General features: G+C 36.5%; 1 protein-coding gene across 1 annotated transcript; it reads right to left on the bottom strand.

Annotated features, from left to right (window-relative positions):
- Positions 1 to 108: 108 nt before the first annotated feature.
- On the bottom strand, positions 109 to 15,578 carry stk25b (serine/threonine kinase 25b). The gene is made up of 11 exons (XM_072441799.1): positions 15,140 to 15,578; positions 9,338 to 9,568; positions 9,206 to 9,262; positions 7,389 to 7,497; positions 6,425 to 6,582; positions 6,149 to 6,334; positions 5,018 to 5,163; positions 3,440 to 3,536; positions 3,287 to 3,364; positions 2,631 to 2,767; positions 109 to 401 (listed from the first exon to the last, which is right to left on the bottom strand). Exons 1-11 carry the CDS (start codon positions 15,167 to 15,169, stop codon positions 362 to 364), a joined length of 1,269 nt encoding a protein of 422 aa, XP_072297900.1. The 5' UTR covers positions 15,170 to 15,578; the 3' UTR covers positions 109 to 361.
- Positions 15,579 to 20,824: the final 5,246 nt, after the last annotated feature.

Below are 20,824 nucleotides of genomic sequence, written 5' to 3'. Positions count from 1 at the left end.
TGACTGTAAATCTTACTAATGCTTGTGGGAGCTAAGAACAAGTAATTATTTAAAAACACACTTCCTCTTTTCCTTTACGTTTCAACAACCTTTAAACGAATGACACGATTGTTCTTTTCCATAGACTTTTATTATTATATCTTTACTCTTGTCTAACAGTTATACACAACGCCCTACATGTCATGGCTCTGTTTTAAATACTCTCCTCTTTAAAACACAAAAAAAAACTGTAAAAATATTTAATTATAGCTAATGCCACCATCTGGTTTGTTCGGACAGTAAACAAAGGGAGGTGCGGGGTCTCAGGGGGGCTCTGCGGAGGTCCTGGTCTGGACGTCTGAAGAATGGACGAGGTCGGATCTCATCGTGAAGAAGGGGTCGTGTTACCGTTCAGAGAAAACCTGGGAAAAAACAACAAAACACTGTCAAAAACAACACTGAAAATGTATAAAAAGCTTCAGTTGTAGTCATCTGGACTCAGTTAGAAAAAATAGACATTTTGACTCTCATCCAAGAGTCATTGTCAATAAGAGAATTTAGGTCGAGAACTCCGATATTTGTACTATTCTGTGGTAAGTCAGAGGAGAGGACGGGAAACTCCAAATAGAAGTATTTAGGAAACCTACACACACGGACCAGTATCTGCTCTTTGGTTCCAACCACCCACTACAGCACAAGCTGGGTGTGATCAGAACCTTACAACACAGAGCTCAAGGTGTGCCCACCAGCTCAGAGGGCAAGAAGAAAGAGGAAAAACATGTCCGAAATGCCCTCTCAGCCTGTGGTTACCCCGCTTGGGCCCTCAACAGAGTGAAGAGAACCAAGAAGCAGGACAAAAGGGAAACTGAACAGAGAAGGAAGGGTGTTTCTATCCCTTATGTGTCTGGCCTGTCGGAAAAACTGCAGAGAATTTTTAGACAACACGAAGTCCCTGTTTATTTTAAACCAGGAAACACTTTAAGATTCATGGTTCACCCTAAGGACAAGTTGCCGACTCAAAAACAGAGCAATGTAGTTTATTCGATCCAATGCAGTGAAGAAAGTTGTAAAGAACGTTACATAGGTGAGACTAAACAGCCTCTACACAAGACGCTCTATCAGCACAGAAGAAATACTAGTTCAGGACCTCAGAGTGCCGTGCATCTCCATCTTGAAGCCTCTAATCACTCGTTTGAAGACGGTGAGGTGAAGGTTTTAAGCAGGAGAAAAGATGGTTTGAAAGAGGAGTCAAGGAAGCTATTTTTGTTGAAATAAAAAGACTCTCTTTAAAGAGAAATGGAGGGCTAAGATTCAACCTTCCTGTAATCTATAATGGAATATTGAACCCCTGGAGAGGTAGAGGACCGGGACATTTAGATGCTAATCAGGTCCTCAGGGTGGGTGAGCCAGGGTCTCACTAAGACAAAGGGGAGACTAATAGCCCACACAATGGAACACGCCTGGACGAATGAGGGATTACACCGACAACACTGAAAATGCATTTACGATCAGACAAACAAGCGAACGTTTCATCATTTTTATTAAAGGTGCACTGTGTCACTTTTCTGGAGAAGGGTTTGCTACTTTCTTGTTTCCATGGAGATGTTTAGTATATTTTTCAAGATATTTTGAAACAGTAAAAACCCTAACCCGGACCAGAAAAGTTTTACAGTGCACCTTTTAATATGAATATTAATGATGTGACAAGACACGAGATTGGGTCCACAAAGACATTGAACACATTTTTGTTAACATACTTATTAAATATAAATTATGCAGTTTAATTCAAAATTTAGCCTCACAATTTTTCATTTCTTTTATTTTTATTTTATTTTTGCTTCCAGTGCTTTTTGTTTTTGTTCGAGCCAATAGTCAACATAAATAAATAATAAAATATAATACAAATTTGAAAAAAATAAATCTTATAATCTTAAAATCATTTTCTACACGTGCAAAATGTTGTAGCAATTTTATGAGGTGAGATCTTGTCCCACCCCTAATGAATATAATAAATGAAGGTTTATTTAGCTATAAACACATTTACTCTCACTCACCACTCCTTTCTTTTTGGCGCACATCAAAGTTAACATCTACATAATGTCAGATTTGGCCACAGACATGATCATTTTTAGTAAAAGCGATTAGAGCGCCAACACACATTTCTACTGTACGTCTAGTTTTAGTTTGATTCATTTATGATTAGTAACTCTTGTGTTTTAGAAGTTTGGGCTGCACAATTTTGAAAAATATAAATATAAAACTTGCAATTTAATTTATGATTTCAGTTTTAATAATAAAATACTGTTCAGAATGTGTATTTTAAACAAGTCTGGAAGCATCATAGTCTGAGAAAATTAAAGTACGGTAATTAAACTAATACAATACATTCACAGGAAACTTTGCTTATTGTAGCCTTTAAATTTAGATCACAAAGACACAGTTTATTCTACAAAATCTCACCGTTAAATACTAAAAATGTTCTGAAATGCCTTGGATCTTGTATTAGTTTAGCAATTCATATTTAAGTCTTTTCTCAAACATGAATTCTACTTTAAAATATAAATCGTTAATCAAACAGCAATCGCAGTGCAATTCCCAAACAAAATGGTCCAGCTGTACAATGGGTATAAAAGTTCTAGAAGGTTCCGGACCTGCACACTCGCTCCATCATGTGCGTGACCAGTTTGTCTGAGATGCCTGGACACGACTCCTCTGCCAGGTTAAAGGCGTTCTCCAGCTCCTCGATGGCCCCCACGCCTCCTCCGCTCGCCCGCCGCTTCTCCTTCAGCTGAACACACACACACAAACACACAAACCACTACTACACACACGCCATGGCAACAAAAACCCTCACTTTTCTGTAGTTTACTGGTATTTTAGTTTACAGAGCTATTTTGGTGACGTATTAGATATAAACACATTTAAACAGGGAATTGTGGATGTCTTATTTAGTATTTTTGCGCTGACTTTTCACACTGTTAAAGACTAAAGTGCGGGGCTCTTGATAAAGAATTGTCCTAATATTTTCCTCAATGTTTCTAGAATGTTTGTATGTATATTTTTGTCTGGTCGAAGCGAATACTTTTAGTCATGATATCATCTTAAACATGCTAAAAATAACCCCTAAGTAATGTAGTGGAGTAGAAAGTACAGACATTTGCTCTCAAAATTAAAAGTAAAAAAGTATCCACAGTAAAAATGACTTAAATAATCCATCATTCTCTACAGGTTTACCAGTTGGTGTTATAGGTCTGTATAAACTCTGAAAGCAAACTTGTAAATTAAAGCATGATTGTTTTGATCTTACCTCTCTGAAGATGGGTGTTACCAGAGCGGACAGGCACTGAGATTTGGGTTGCCGTAGCACAGATTCTCCAGGCAAGGGCTATAATAAAAACAAAGCAAAAACATGTCACTTTCAGAGCAAATGGAATGGCTGACTGTGAGCTGGCGTGCGCACCTCGCGGTCTGTGTGAGGATAGCCCTGCTGCAGGGTGCCGGGTCCCCGGACTGTGGGGAAAGACCACAAGGGACCGGGCTCCACGTCATCGGCATCCCTGACCACAACACACAGTACAAAACATTAGTACACACATTAGTACACATGTTAGTACACATATTAGTACACACATTAGTACACATATTAGTACACACATTAGTACACACATTAGTACACATATTAGTACACACATTAGTACACACATTAGTACACATATTAGTACACACATTAGTACACACATTAGTACACATATTAGTACACACATTAGTACACACATTAGTACACATATTAGTACACATATTAGTACACACATTAGTACACATATAAGTACACATATTAGTACACATATTAGTACAAACATTAGTACACACATTAGTACACATATTAGTACACATATTAGTACACACATTAGTACACACATTAGTACACACATTAGTACACACATTAGTACACATATTAGTACACATATTAGTACACATATTAGTACACATATTAGTACAAACATTAGTACACACATTAGTACACATATTAGTACAAACATTAGTACACACATTAGTACACATATTAGTACAAACATTAGTACACACATTATACACAATGAGGCTTCAATACACACGTTCCACACTTTAAAGCAATGTAACTCGGATGTAAAGCTCCATCAATGGAAATGATACATGGATACATGATGGATACACTATATGTATATATACTGTGTCCCAAACTGACTTTCTATATCTCTTTCTCTTTTTGCTTTTATGTGTGTTTTTGTTTCGTATTATATTAAAAAAAATCAAGAAAATAATCAAAAAATACAACATTTGTGCAAGCAGGTGTGGGATTTAAGCAACACTTCTGAAATTATAAATAGAGAAGGGAAACATGTTTTCTTTGTTAGTGTAGCTCTTTATAAAAGGATGACACCAAACTATATAGTATGAAGTCAAATATCTACTTGTTTAACTTTGGCTTGATTTAAACAATAGTATTTCTTGTTTCATAACTTGAAATTATGTCAATGGTTCTGAAACTGAACACAGAACTCTTGGATTAAACCAGTAGAGTTTTTCCCTGACCAGCCAATACTTTCCAAAGATGTGTGTTCTGAAAGCGTGTTCTGTCTTCACATACTGAGATGGGCGTGACTGATAGGAGGATTAACCAATCAGAGAAACACGGTGACTTACAATTAAAAAATAAAGACAAAAATAAAAAGAATGTAAAAGAAGTTTGATATTTTGTTCTGAATGAAACAAGGATATTTAGAGGAGATGTGACACGCGCTGCAAATAAGTGGCTGTGATTGGCCTGTCCTAAAATGGGTGTGACTCAGCTACAGAAGCTCCTGCATTCAAACAGGAAGTAGAAAGACCAGGCACTACATCAGCACTAACATAAGACTAATATATCAAAGAAACTGCTATTATTCATTATTGCCGTGATATTGGTTTAAAACGATATATTTTCCCCAATACGTGATCATTCAAACTGCTTTCACTCATGTGCAGTGACATAATAAATGAAATAAGTCGGTGGACGCACATGTCTGAGTCGTCCGAGCTGGACTCTTCTCCGTGGCCCTCAGACTTCCAGCGTCTGTAGCGGTCGATGAGCTCTGTCAGGTAGGCCGTCTTCTTCGTGTAGCGCGTGATGAACTTGTGCTTCAGGAGCTCTTTGGCTGTCGGTCTCTGGACACATTCAAAAGTGACAAATAAGCATTTTTAAAAATCAAAATCACCTTTCAGTATGTATTTATGTTTGGTGGTGCTGGATGCTCTTGTTCTTGGGTATTTACATTTAAATGAGGACAAATCGTGTTTAAATGTGGAGAAATGAATGATTGTAACTGTTTTAGTGGAAGTGTCTTGCCATATATTTTATTTATTGAGTCATTTTCTTTTCCAGTGAATACAAGGAAAGATAATTGTGTCGTGAAAATGACCACTGTATGAGCCACAATTTACCTGAATATAATAAAGAAAAATGCAACAAAAACGGCATTACATTGACTGTAGTTCAAGGGTTATTTCTATTGTACTTGGAGACATTTTAAATACATTGGTACAGGTTGAAACATGGTGACTGAAGGCTTTTAGATAGAGAATATATATGTTTTGGAGTCTGTATAGTCCAGATAACGATTACGACTACAATAAATGTTTATAGCCAACTAGGGATGTCACAATTATTTGGTTAATCAATTATGCAAAATTATGTATTTTTTTGTTCAATATATAGTCCAAAAAATAGGCCTAAATATAAAATACTTTATTTTATCTGGCTGTTTTTGTCAAATTGAATATTATTTTGTCTTTCAGAAAGTTAATTTTAGTAAAGCCGGTCACAAACTTGAGGATCAGTAACATATTATTCAAGGGGAATGAAAGAAAATTCAAGATTTGACTTTTGTTTGGTCCCAGTCTCAATAATCGTGAATAATAGTTAAATTGTGATGTTTTTTTCCACAATAATTGGAATACTAAAAGTTGATATCGTGACATCCTATAGCCAAATTGTAACAATACGTCAATTAATCTTTACAGCCCTAGTTCAGGTGTCCTTTTTTTTCAAATAGTAAAGAAATACTGTAGTCAGAGTAACTTAAGATGACGTGGCAAACAAACTTATGAGTACCATTTATGAGTACAGTAGATCAAGTTTGGTATTACTCACAAATCGCGGGTCTTTATTTAAACACGCCTCCACAAACTCCTTGAACGGTTTGCTGTACGGGCCCTCCAGCGTCGGGGGCGTGTTCTTGGGGATCAGGAACAGCACTCTCATTGGGTGGAGCTCCGAGTTGGGTGGTTCCCCTTTGGCCAGCTCGATGGCCGTGATGCCCAGCGACCAGATGTCCGCCTGGGATGGACACAAACACACTTGAGACGCCGCGCTTCACATCCGACCTGGAGCAGACGTGGGAACAGCCGCTCCACGCGTTCCTCTCACCTTGAAGTCATAGGCCGACTGTTTGATGACCTCGGGGGCCATCCAAAACGGCGTCCCCACAAACGTGTTCCTCTTGATCTGCGTGTCGGTGAGCTGGCCCGCCACGCCGAAGTCCGCTAACTTTACATCGCCCTGCTCCGACAACAGCACGTTGGCCGCTGTCGACCAGATCGGGACAAATATCAAGAACTGGACCAAGAATGTGATGTCATGATTACTTAGAAAATCCACTCATTTATAGGAGCGGACAACGTGGCCAACTGTTTCAGGATTCATCTACACTTAATACATTTATGGTGCTGATATCCCATATTTGTCTATTGTTATTTATATTTAAAACTCCACAGCAAGGCCCACAAATCTATCTTAAATTGACATAAAAAGCACAAATCAACATGTAATTTGAGTAAAATAATAACATATGTGTGATACAAAGTCATTTGTGGCAAGATTGTGTAAAAATGCCGCCATATTTTTAGCCTACAGTCTGTTCTATTTCCATTTTTACTCACTTGTCTGTTCAAAAAGACAAATTTGACGCACTGTGGACAAACCGAGACTGACACAATATCGGTGCCAAATATCGGCCGGGTTGAAACAGTCCAATATCGGCCGATACTGATACTGGAACCGATATATTGCTCGTCTCTATTGATGATTACTAAAGCTATTTCCTGCTTCTGAATGTTCATACTTGACTGTAATTGGTTGAATCTACCTGTCACTCACTCAAAAGCATGATGGAGGCTGGCCAATAGGAGGAGTGGGCGGGACGAGGCGTTTGTGTTTGAGCAAAAAGCTGAATTAAACGAATCACATACACGGACAAAAAACTGATTTTCACAAAAATCCGACGGCTATTTGATTTTTTATTCTTTTGAAGTATATTTATTCAAGTCTTTTAAACATGAACACAATATCATTTTATTAAACAGCTGTCTGTGAATAATTCAAAGCAGATTACCTTTGATATCTCTGTGGATCTTGCGCTCTGAGTGCAGGTACTCCAGGCCCTTTAGGATCTCCCTCAGAGTGGTCGCAATATACGTCTCTTCTAAAGGCCCGGGCCGCAGCTGGGACAGAGAAAAACAAGTAATTATTCATTTAGAACACACATAAAAGTTAATAACGTCAACATAGCCAAAGTTCTAAGAAGTGAAAGGGCTGGTTTACAACTGTACTTAATATATTAGTAATAAATAATCCAGGTTCATTGTTATTGAACACATTTTCACAATATTTGTCAACCATAGTGACCATAATTTAACAAGAAACCAACAGTATTACATGGGAAAAGCATTAGCTGCATAAATGATGTGACATTACAACCACGATGTTACAAACCAGGGCTCAATTCTTGTATTCGTTAAGCAGTTTATATTTGATGTTTTATTTCAAATCTTAATGTTCCTGGACTTTTTCTACATGTTTAGTCCAAGACAAATATCTTATCTTACGTATCTTAAAGTGCCTACGACAGAATACTGGGCAAAAACTCATCTAATGTCACAATTATCTTTACTTGACAAATACAAATATATGAGAGCGGCTTTATTATGTTGAACTATGTTAAGAATGTCCAAAAAGTAGTTTCTTTTGTGTAAATTCTGCATAAACTTTGACTGGAATGAGTAATGTCCCTTGTGTGATGTCACTTCCTGTATATTTTTCTACAGATATTTCCACGTATTCTCCACAAATACCTACTTGATTGGTGTAAAACTATCATTTATATGTACAAGAGGTAGATAAATACACCAAATAAAATCCAAATGAGAAAATTGTTAAAGTCGTGGCTCAAAATGGCGGGTTGTAGGTCTCAGTGTGAGACAGGGACAAACTTAGAAACGTTGTACGAGCAAAGACGAGCTGCGGTTTATATCAGAGCGGTCAGAGTTCGTCCTCCTCTCGCCGTGTCGACCATCAATCTCTGTCAAACATGTGCAAAAAAGCTCCGCCGTGAACAGAACCTTATCTTCTTCTCAGTTAGTAACTCTGACAAATGCGTCTTAGCACCTGAATAATCTTGTCTTGTGTGACATCCATGAATATTACTGTATATGAAGATTTTTTTGAGTTAACTCATTATTTTAAGGGGGATTATAAGGATGTACATGATAGTAGAAGAAAGTATAAAGCATGTAGTGAGTTAGAGGGTGTTTTTAGAGCGACTGGACGGTTGAATCAGTCTTTTCACATATGACGACGCTGTTTACTCGTTCTTCTCTTATCTTTTTTTATTTTATTTTTATCTTATTAATTTTCCCCCTCCATTCCTTATTAGGAATTGAGGTTTTGTCTATAGGTGTTTTTGTTTATAAGAGTTCTTCTATTAAGAGTGTTTTTTAAACTTCCTATAATATAGGAATTATGTTATCTGTCCTTTTCCTCTGTATCTACCTGCGTTGCAACAATGACATTTCCCCATGTGTGGACAATAAATCTTATCTGTAACACAAGGTAGTTTTTGCAAGAAATCCTAACAAGAAGTTCCTAAGTTCAAGAGCTTTTGCCGGTGCTATGCCGCCACCACTTTTGGTCAATTCATCGACAACGGAGCATGTTTAAATCAACCGAAAATGTCCGGAGAAAACTGAATTCTATCAACCGGGCAAAAGTTTTAAGAGTGAAGACATTTCGCCACTCATCCAAGTTGCTTCCTCAGTTCAGTGCTTTATATCTGTCTAAACTTCAATTTTCTTTTGCTATGGACCTGGATGACCGAGCAACCAAACAAAACAAAAACGTCTTTCAAACTATGGAACTATGAACTTGACTTACCAAATCTAAAGCAGAACCTCCACCTAAATACTCCATGATAATCCATAACTTTGTGCTCTGAAAAACACAACACAAACATAGATTAAGGAATAAGAATACAGAGCCAAAGCAGTGGTTTCTGTGCGGCCGGACCTTGAGGTAGGAGCCGTAGTACTTGGTGACGTAGGGGCTGTCGCACTGGCTGAGCACGGTGATCTCCTGCTGGATGTCTTCGATCTCGTCCTCGGCCTCCTCCAGGTCGATGATCTTGATGGCCACCACTTCCTTGGTGCGGTTGTTGATGCCTTTGTAGACCTCTCCGAACGAGCCTTTGCCGATGCGCTCCTGTTTGGTGAAGTACTCCTCCGGGTCCAGGCGCGAGTTCTGTTCACGGGGAGAAGAAGAGGGTTCATGTCTGCGCAGGTCAAATGAAGGGAATGTTTAGTTATTTTGTCAACGTATAGTTAGAAAGATGATTCCAATTGTTGTTTTGAAGATGTATGAAATTAGAATATTGAGTGTAGTGTCCCTAACCCAATTTAAAACAAATCTAAAAGGTTGCAAAAAGGGCTGAATAAGACTAAGACAGTGCCATCTTTCATCTAAGAGTATTTCAGGACTTCAGTAGTTAATTTGATGTTGATTCAAGTAACAAAGTGCAAAAGTAAAACAAGGTAAGTAAGTAAAAATAAGGTATTTAACAGTGTATATGTTTTACTTTTCCCTCACTACAGAGGTAAATGACCAGAGTTATCTATTCGGTCACTTCCATTTACCAATAATCAGCACAATTCTTTATCAAGATCAATAATGTTATACTTCCATAGATTATATAGATACATTTTATAGATTTTTTGTCTGACAAAGGCCTAATTGCCGGAACATTGCCTCACATGTGAAAAGATGTCACTTTTGGTAAAACAGTGTGCGGGATTTTTCTCATTTAATTATTCCGCGGGTTGTGCCCCGCATTTATAACATTTTATGTGGGATTCTGAATAAAAGTGCTAACGGACAAAGCACTTCTACAAACCTCTTCAAAGCGGCATCTTTCACAAGGTTGATCACCTTCTGCCTCAAATCCAAAAACATAACAGAGTGCATAACAGAGTTTTTGTGCAAGTTCTGGTTCTTTTTCATGTAATTTTGTCCTTTTATAAATCCCAAACTGAACCTGGAAAGTGAAATATGCTACATTTTGTACGTACACACTCTTGAAACCCCTGCTTCAGAATGTGCTGTGCAAAGCAAGTTTTTATTACTTGTCTTTATTACTCTTAAAGTATTTTTTTTAAAACAGGCTCTTCAAAACTTTAACTTCAGAAGTTTTTTGTATGTGTATTGCTTCTGTATTAGTACTTTTACTTAAGTAACGCTTTTTTTGTCAATATGGCCTTCCCCTGTTTCTAGGCCACCAAATCAGGTGATACTATGCATTATTCAGGCATTAATGAATCATCTGCAGACACCTTAGCGTTCATGTTTTACACTTTAACATCATGTGACACGGCACTGAAGTGAAACCCTGTAAATGAGACTAAAACAAAAGGATGCAGCTCTAGTCCTGATCAGATTCACTTAGTCACAAGGTGTAACGATGTGAGCCTAAAGACACAGAATCACTCGTGAACTCCTAAACTAATACAACAATCCCATCCAGTTCAGAACATGTAGCGGCCTCTAAATTACAAGTGCAGGTTTTGTACAAAAACACTTTATATTGTGATGTCTGCAGAGGACATCACAATATAACTACTTTATTTAAATTGTGTATGTGATTGTAATTAGTCTTTAAGCGCTAAATAAAACATATACCACTCTTTTTATAAACAAGGAAACATTAAACTAGCTTAAAAAAGTAGCAATAGATAAGATAATGAGATAAGATAAGATAGTCCTTTATTGTCCACACATGGGGAAATGTCGTAGTTACAAAGCAGTAGATACAGAGAAAAGGACAGATAACTTATAGGACGTTTTTTGAAAAAATACTCTTAATAGAAGAACTCTTATAAACAAAACAAAACTCTTATTAATAGGGAATGTATCAAGTATGATACATATGTCCCTTTTTATGCTTTTATTAACAATTAATAACAGGAATCACTATTTTCAAAAAAAGCCATATGTAATTTCAGGTGATTCATTCCTTTTACTTTTAAGCAGCAAAATGTATGGACTATATATACACACACACACACACACACACACACACACATATTATATATATATATATATATATATATATATATATATATATATATATATATATATATATATATATATATATATATATATATATATATATATATATATATATATATATATATAAGTGATCTGTTCTTCTGTATCTACCTCTGTATCTACCTGCGTTGCACCAATGAAATTTCCCCATGTGGGACAATAAAGGAATATCTTATCTTATCTTATATATATATATATATATATATATATATATATATATATGTCTGTAGTCGACTGAGGAAGCTCTTGGTCGACTAAACTCTTGCTCTGCGCAAAAGTCCAACCATATTTGACTCAAAGTGCACAGAATGGAAAAGTACTAGTAAAGTGCATATTTGTATGTACGAAACTGTCGGGTAATCAATAATTGTGATTATTCAGGTCGCAATATACAGGTATTTTGTCCCACATTATTATGTCACATTAACTTCATCATTCATAAAGTTCCAGAATATGAATACATTATAGACACAGGGAATGAAAGAATTTGAAACAGTTGTTTGCTCATAGTGTCAATAATCCCTTTTCATATGTAAAAAGTCAGAATAAAATCAAAATTCATTCCCAAACCTCCAGCTAACACCTGCTCCTCTCTTCTGCTATCAAAGTAAATACTTCATAATCCCAATAAAATCATATTAAATCAAGTACTAAATATTTTGCTTGACTAAAGACACAAATACAGCCGTACTTGACTACACTATACATAAATATCCAGTTTGGCCTGCCGTACCCGGGGAATTCTTTTAGGAAATATTAACAAAAAGTGCCAGAGATAAGCTTTAGCTGCACTGTATGGTCCATTTTGCTTTACATAAATATAAAACAGACAATACCTGATAGAAGGCAGGCATCTCTAAGCACAGGATAAAGTGGCAAAGCTGAGCCGAACTGTTTGACTCAAAACTCTTGCCACGATGAAGCTGGATTTGAGACTTTTCTATTTCCTTATTACCATGTGACACGCATTGTCTCATACGGCTATTTAAATCTCTCTTATCTAATCTTAATGTGTCGTTTTTCCTTTTTAGTTTCACCTAAAACGTAGAAATAAAGAAAACGCAAAACTTATACATTTTGTCAGTTTTGCTTTGTCTCTGAGTCCGATTTGAAAACGAAACAACGGATATTTATGGGTCATCGGGAACAGTAAAACAATAAAAAGGTATAAAAGTGTAACAAGTCTGACAAGTTGGAAGTGATCCACAGTGACAAAGAGGAAGTACAACAGACGTACGACTCCAGTAGGTGGCGGTAAATGCACATTTTCAGTTGGCTGCCGACCGCCAATAAATATAACAGAAGAAGAAGAAAAAGTCTGACAAGCTAACGGATGGTAAGCTAGCAAACTGGTCTTACGTAAGAGTTCATCTTTTTTTAGCTCGAGTTTTTATTCTTTAAAAAATAAACAAACAAACAAAAAAAAGCCGCACATCGGACAAAAACACACTAAATATAACAATTTCAAAGCATTCATAATATTGTGTGATAAGTCAGTTGAATGAGCCGTTTCTCTGTTCAGAAGCTGTTTTACATCACGAGTGTTACAGGGCGGATTACATTGACAAAAATTGAAATCTCAATGTGTTTTTGATTATCCTGATGACGATGTTCAGACAATCCACCAGAAATGTGCTAAAACGAGTTTCAAGTACAGCACAACATGAATGGACGGTCAACTGAAGCACAAAAGTGTAACAATCACTTAACTTTCACTTATTTAACGATGATAATGCAAATTTTGTTTTGAATCGGTTCTTTTTTCTTTTGTTTTTCATATACATTTTTTATCTTTTAGCTGTGAACTGGACAAAACGGGAATCTTAAGATGTTTCTCTCGTTGCACTTGAGAAATAAAATGATTGTCTTTGTTAATGCTGAAAGTAGAGCTGTGCAATGAATTAAATATTAAACATGATTGAGATTCATTTCAAATTCTTGTTAATGCGGAGGTCCAAAGCCAATCCTCTGTCGGTGGAGGAACCTCACCATTATTTGTGTTGGATAATGGCACAGATTCAATATTGACAACACTTTAATTGCTTTTAATTGATAAGACAAAATTGGATCAATAACAGGAAGAAAATAGCATTGTTGTTGTTGTTGTCTTGTCATATTGCCCACCTTTAGTTGAAATATAACAAACGGCACGAGATCTATTGAACACTAACGACTTGGTGGAGGAAACAGTGAAGTATAGAACCTATAAATGTTTCTAAGAGACTTCTAGAATGCGGAATGAAGGTAAAAGTGAAGTGCGACACAACGTGAATAGCTGATGTGTTTTACCTTTTCTGATTATTTATGTATTTATTTAATTTAGAGTTAATCCTGTATTGTTCTGCAACTGAGGCTCCAGTGCTCACCTAACCCGATAAAAATGTCACTTCGCCACTTTTCCAAAAAAAAACATGTGTAAATGACAATCTGCTGCTTGTTACGGTGAAACGGTGAAAGTTTTGAACAGGAAGTCAATGCACCTGTTTCTCTTATTGTTATGAATATTGGGGTTTACAATGAACAAATTGTGAAATGAAACGGTGATCTACTTCAAGTTATAGTTCAATACTAAATACCTGAGAAAAAAAAAGCATAATGTCTCCTTAAATAGGTGGTAATAATACTGTGACTTTTGACTTGAAAGCAAAATCTACATTTTTAGGTTTTACACATTCTTATCCACTGATTTATTATACATACTATAACACAAATGTATTTACCTTAAGTTCAGCTTGGAAGATTAACTATTAATCAACTAATTGTATTTTTCACTTAAAGAACCACATAAATAAATAAAAAACAAGCTTACTGACATTTTCACCAAATGTCACTTAAAGGGTGTATTAATGGTGGCTTGATTTGAGGCTTTTTTTTTTAAATACAAAATTTGCAGCTAAATTGTTCCGTTTTCCCTTTTGCCTCCAGTCGTCTCCATTCTGGAATTTAGAACATTCTGACGTCATGGCATTTTAAAGGGTCAATGATAAGCTCTGTCTGTCATCTCATTTACACTCTTCTCACAGCTCCATGATGACCCCCACATCACTTTAAATACAACATTCAGTAAGCCTGCTCATGTGTTATTACATGTAATTACTAATGTGATGTCTTAATGCATTGTAATTAGTAAGAACTAGTAAGAAATAAAAATAATAATTGTGAGAAAATAAAAAATAAGTCAATTCAAATTCAACCTATTCTCCAAATCTCTTTACATTTTTATAAAACTGGTCCCAAACTTAAAGAATGTTAATGCATTAGACGTTTATAATGTATAATACACTACACGATATTATTGACACTATGACAAACCCGTTGTTTTGTCATAGTGTCAATAATATCACAATAATTGAAACTAGGGGTGGGCGATATTAACAAAAAATGTCAAGAAAAAAAGAAATAAAAGAAATGTCAATCACAATATTGTCTAAAGTTTGATATATTACTAAAATGACAATATGACATCCCTAATTGTAATAGACTATATTCCAATCGTGTATAACCCAGATGTAAACTATGCTATATTGTATTTATTTGAGTGACAATAACGGTGATGTTATTATACATATATCAGGCTGGGATGGTAATAGAGCAGTAATAGATCCGTAATAGACTGATGGCTGCTCTGTCCTGCTCCACACATGTTTGGACCTCCACCCAGCCTCTGTGCGCCTCACTCTGGGCTGACAGCCGGTCCTAGTGGCTCTTTACCTGGTTCTGAAGGCTCTGGAGGTGTGCCATCGTCTCCGGAGGTGGCTGCTCGCTCCTCGGCCCACTTCTCCGCGCTCACGCCGTCCTCCCAGGCTCGCTTCGGCTCTCCTCGTCCCCCCTGGATGTGCTTAGCTAAAGCGGCTAGTCCAGCAGCGGCAGCAGCAGCAGCTCAACACCGCCCAGTCTGGAGCCTGCTGTGGGCTGTGCTGTGGATGGGCTGTCAGTCCGCGCTGTTGTCGGCCTCCAAAGCCCCGGCCGAGAAGCCCTTGCCGCGGCGGCTTAACGAGCGAGCGACGCCATGGAGCTCCGCGGGGACGAGCGCGACCAAGGAACGTCTCCTTCCGCGTTTTTAATATTTAATTCATTTCAAGGAACGAACGCTCAGCCTGTTGTTCATTTGAAGCTTCGGGACAAAATAATGGCCCAGATGGTGAGCGCATGCGCGATGGCTTCACGCGACGATGGCATTCTGGGAGTTGTATTCTAAAACGACTTTCGTTTGTAGTAGGTCTTATTTACTACAAGGATCAATGATTGTGGAGTTTTCCCCCGTTGCCTTTTAAGGAGACACGTTATACTTTTTTCAGCTTCTTAGTATTAAACTATAACATAAGATAAGATAATATTACATGTTGTTCATTGTAAACTGCAATATTGATCTAAGCACTTGAGCCTCAGTTGTAGGACTATACAGGATTACGCAAACATTCACTAATCAATCAAAATTCCACTTTGAGGAAACTAATGATGAGGAAACACCATTGTAACAAGGTTAAGATAAATAAGCCTTTATCTGTCCCACAAGGGGGGAATTCCAGAGTTGCAACACAAAGCAGGTACATAAATAAATAATAATAAAAAACAGATAACTTATTAAAAACTCTTATAGAAAAGCTCTTATAGAACTCTTATAAAAAAAACTCTTAAACTCTTATTTACAGCTGTTATACGGACAGAGAATATTGCACCAAGATGATTGACATTATGTCACAGTATTGCACATGAATGACATTATTGCGTATGAATATGACAGTATTGCACATGATTAAGTCAGTATTGCACATTATTATGTCAGTATTGCACATGGGTATGACAGTATTCACATGTTCAGGGCTAACAGTGTTTGTTGTAAAGTCTGACAGCAGTAGGGAGGAAAGACCTGCGAAACGTCTCCTTCACACAGCGAGGGTGGATCAGTCTGTCACTGAAGCTGCTCTCCAGAGCGGACAGAGTGTCCTGCAGTGGGTGACACTCATGGTCCAGCATAGATGTGAGTTTAGCCAGGACCCTTCTGTCCCCCGCCTCCTGCACCGAGTCCAGAGCACAGCACAGGACGGAGCTGGACTTCTTGATGACTTTGTCCAGCTTCTTCCTCTCCCTCTCTGTGATGCTGCTGCTCCAGCAGACCACACCGTACAGGAGGGCTGATCCACCCTCACTGTGTGAAGGAGACGTTTCACAAGTCTTTCCTCCCTGCTGCTGTCAGACTCTACAACAAACAGTTAGCCCGGAACATGTGAATACTGTCATACCCATGTGCAATACTGACATAATAATGTGCAATACTGACTTAATCATGTGCAATACTGTCATATTCATACGCAATAATGTCATATTCATGTGCATATAACTGCTGTAAATAAGAGTGTTTACTTTTGCCAGTATTATTTTGATCTTATTTTAGTTTAATTTTATTTTTGTCTTTCTATTCCTTATTAAGATTATAAGAGTTTTGTTGAAAAAGCTGCAGTTGTAGTCATCTGGACTCAGTTTTGGAAAAAAACAAGACGTTTCAACTCTCATCCAAGAGTCATTGTCAATTTGCGAATTTAGACCGGGAACTCAGATATTCATTCTATTTTGTGGTAAGCCCTGCCAATTTGGCGGGCCCTTCAGAAGTAGAAGAAAAAAGAAAAAATAGTTTGTTTCAACAGAAACTTACCCTCTTTGTTTTCTATCAAGCTAGCCTCTTATTTACTATCAGTCCTTTAATGGGCTATTAGTCTCCCTTTTGTTTTTGTGTGTCCCAGGCTCACTCACCCTGAGTACCTGATTAGCATCTGAATGCCCTGGACGTCTACTTCTCCAGGGGTTCAAAATTCCATTATAGACTAGAGACAGGTTGAACCTTAACCCTCCATTCCTGTTTAAAGAAGGCCTTTCTTTTTTAACAAAAATAGCCTCTTTAACTCCTCTTTCAAACCATCTTTTCTCCCTGCTTAGAATCTTCACCTCACTGTTTTCAAACGAGTGATTAGAGGCTTCAAGATGAAGATGCACGGCTCTCTGTGGGCCTGAACTTGTATTTCTTGCCATACATTGCCGCTTGGATTCCAAAAACATTCTTAGTCCGGGACAAATTGTGTTATTGCAAGATTCGTCGTGTAAAATGTAAAATTCTGCTCTGATTAGCACATTTCAGACGAGAACAATGAGGGTCGACTACAGCATGTTACCAGTGTTACGTCACTGATTTTGCGACAGCGGTTAAAGCATTCGGTTACCAAGGCGGTTGCTATGGTGTTTTCTTTTTTTGTCATTGGTTAAAACTAACCGTCCAGACTTTGTTGTGAAAAAATGAAAGCTATATTCCACTTATTAACAAACGTTGCAGCCCATCTTTAACAATGCATAACAGACTTGATCTCTAGGTCAGGACACTTTCATTTGAGCTCTCCCAAGGAAAGCCAGTTCCAGACCAGCCTATGTGATGTCTGACTCGAGATTATTGTGATGTCACGTGAATCCATCTATTCTATCAGAACATAAGATTGACAGTAGTCTTCACATTCAGTGATGCAAGTTAAAAACAGACAGGTCTGTTATTGAACAATATATAATATGATCATAGATCATACTTACATTTAAAGCAATGTCTCATATAGACACGCAAAATATAGATTTGGAGAGAAAGTATGTTGGGGAGACAGCTTCTAAAGAATAAAGTCTAAAGAATAAAGTCTTAAGTCTAAAGAAGATGGCTGTAAATCCTGTAAAAGCCTAGAGAATAGAGCCTTAAGAATAAAGCCTAAAGAATAAAGCCTAAAGAATAAAGCCTAAAGAGTCTAAAGAATAAAGCCTAAAGAATAAAGCCTAAAGAGTCTAAAGAATAAAGCCTAAAGAATAAAGCCTTAAGAATAAAGCCTAAAGAATAAAGCCTAAAGAATAAAGCCTAAAGAGTCTAAAGAATAAAGCCTAAAGAATAAAGCCTAAAGAGTCTAAAGAATAAAGCCTAAATAATAAAGCCTTAAGAATAAAGCCTAAAGAGTCTAAAGAATAAAGCCTAAAGAATAAAGCCTAAAGAGTCTAAAGAATAAAGCCTAAAGAATAAAGCCTAAAGAGTCTAAAGAATAAAGCCTAAATAATAAAGCCTTAAGAATGAAGCCTAAAGAATAAAGCCTAAAGAATAAAGCCCCAAAGAATAAAGCCTAAAGAATAAAGCCTAAAGAGTAAAGCCTAAATAATAAAGCCTAAATAATAAAGCCTAAATAATAAAGCCTAAAGAATAAAGCCTAAAGAATAAAGCCTAAAGAGTAAAGCCTAAAGAATAAAGCCTAAATAATAAAGCCTAAATAATAAAGCCTAAAGAATAAAGCCTAAAGATTAAAGCCTTAAGAATAAAGCCTAAAGAATAAAGCCTTAAGAATAAAGCCTAAAGAATAAAGCCTAAAGAGTAAAGCCTAAAGAATAAAGCCCAAATAATAAAGCCTAAAGAATAAAGCCTAAAGAATAAAGCCTAAGATGTACGCCGGAAGTGCCAAAGAAGGAGAAGAAGCTCTGGAATAGTCTAAAGAATAGTGTCTGCAACAACAACAACAACAATAACAGCAACAACAACAACAACAACAACAACAACAACAACACTATAGATTTGGTAATATAAATATATTTTCTAAATTTCATCCAATTTTTTTTTTACCATACACAGCTTATTTATTTTATTTTACATTATTATTAATGTGTAGACATTACAGCTGTCATTATTATACATTATTATGTGTAGACATTACAGCTGTCATTAATTTACATTATTATTATGTGTATACATTACAGATGTAATTATTTTACATTATTATTATGTGTAGACGTTACAGCTGTCATTATTTTACATTATTATTATGTGTAGACATTACAGCTGTCATTATTTTACATTATTATTATGTGTAGACATTACAGCTGTCATTATTTTACATTATTATTATGTGTAGACATTACAGCTGTCATTATTTTACATTATTATGTGTAGACATTACAGCTGTCATTATTTTACATTATTATGTGTAGACATTACAGCTGTCATTATTTTACATTATTATTATGTGTAGACATTACAGCTGTCATTATTTTACATTATTATGTGTAGACATTACAGCTGTCATTATTTTACATTATTATGTGTAGACATTACAGCTGTCATTATTTTACATTATTATTATGTGGAGACATTACAGATGTAATTATTTTACATTATTATTATGTGTAGACATTACAGCTGTCATTATTTTACATTATTATTATGTGTAGACATTACAGCTGTCATTATTTTACATTATTATTATGTGTAGACATTACAGCTGTCATTATTTTACATTATTATTATGTGTAGACATTACAGCTGTCATTATTTTACATTATTATTATGTGTAGACATTACAGCTGTCATTATTTTACATTATTATGTGTAGACATTACAGCTGTCATTATTTTACATTATTATGTATAGACATTACAGCTGTCATTATTTTACATTATTATGTCTAGACATTACAGCTGTCATTATTTTACATTATTATGTGTAGACATTACAGCTGTCATTATTTTACATTATTATTATGTGTAGACATTACAGCTGTCATTATTTTACATTATTATTATGTGTAGACATTACAGCTGTCATTATTTTACATTATTATTATGTGTAGACATTACAGCTGTCATTATTTTACATTATTATTATGTGTAGATATTACAGCTGTCATTATTTTACATTATTATTATGTGTAGACATTACAGCTGTCATTATTTTACATTATTATTATGTGTATACATTACAGATGTCATTATTTTACATGACAGCTGATTGATAAACATCAAAGAAACATGTCGTTAGCACTGTGCGCTTGTTTTCAAACTCGGGGCGTACCGTTAAAACTATAGCGTGCGCTTTAGTCACGCGGGTCACGCTGCCTCTTAGCCCCGCCCTAGCGTGCACTTCCGGTCCATGTCTCTGAAGCTCCTGCGGTGGCGGTCACACATCCCCTGCTGCCGAAGCTTTCACTGCCCATTCGTACGGTCAGTGGATGCTGCTGCCCTGTTACTGGACACATGCCATTTTAAACTGGTGCTAAAACACTCAGCGGTGAGTAAATATAAACTCAGATTAGTGCTGTTAGCTACTATTGGCAAGCTACAAATGAAACACGGAGTGCCATGCCAAGCTCTAGCTAACGTGTTGTGATCGACGTTTTGCTCCATAAACATGGACCACCACATTTGATTTGCATCTCCGCATTTACATTCACAGTGGTTCTTTCGATTATGTGGATTTCTGATTAGTCTGTGACATTGAGGCAGGTGTCGCCATGAGCTGTGGTTGTATAATTTCGTCCTCACCACGCACCACACACACCTCTCGAGAGACATTCACGTTAGTCTAGTATTTTTGGCTCCTGGGCTTTATCATGG

The sequence above is a fragment of the Eucyclogobius newberryi genome, unplaced genomic scaffold (genome assembly GCF_026437365.1).
Source record: "Eucyclogobius newberryi isolate DKJ021-1_F unplaced genomic scaffold, fEucNew1.0.hap1 SCAF_12, whole genome shotgun sequence".
NCBI classification, from domain to species: domain Eukaryota; kingdom Metazoa; phylum Chordata; class Actinopteri; order Gobiiformes; family Gobiidae; genus Eucyclogobius; species Eucyclogobius newberryi.
This window is presented reverse-complemented; position numbering and strand designations above follow the sequence as displayed.

What these genes read in the sequence shown, in the direction of transcription:
- stk25b (XM_072441799.1), bottom strand. Translation starts at nt 15,169, where the DNA reads ATGGCACACCTCCAGAGCCTTCAGAACCAG. An exon ending in ACTACGGCTCCTACCTCAAG is followed by an intron (nt 9,263 to 9,337) that starts GTCCGGCCGCAC and finishes TGTGTTTTTCAG; the next exon opens with AGCACAAAGTTATGGATTAT. An exon ending in GAGGTTCTGCTTTAGATTTG is followed by an intron (nt 7,498 to 9,205) that starts GTAAGTCAAGTT and finishes TCTCTGTCCCAG; the next exon opens with CTGCGGCCCGGGCCTTTAGA.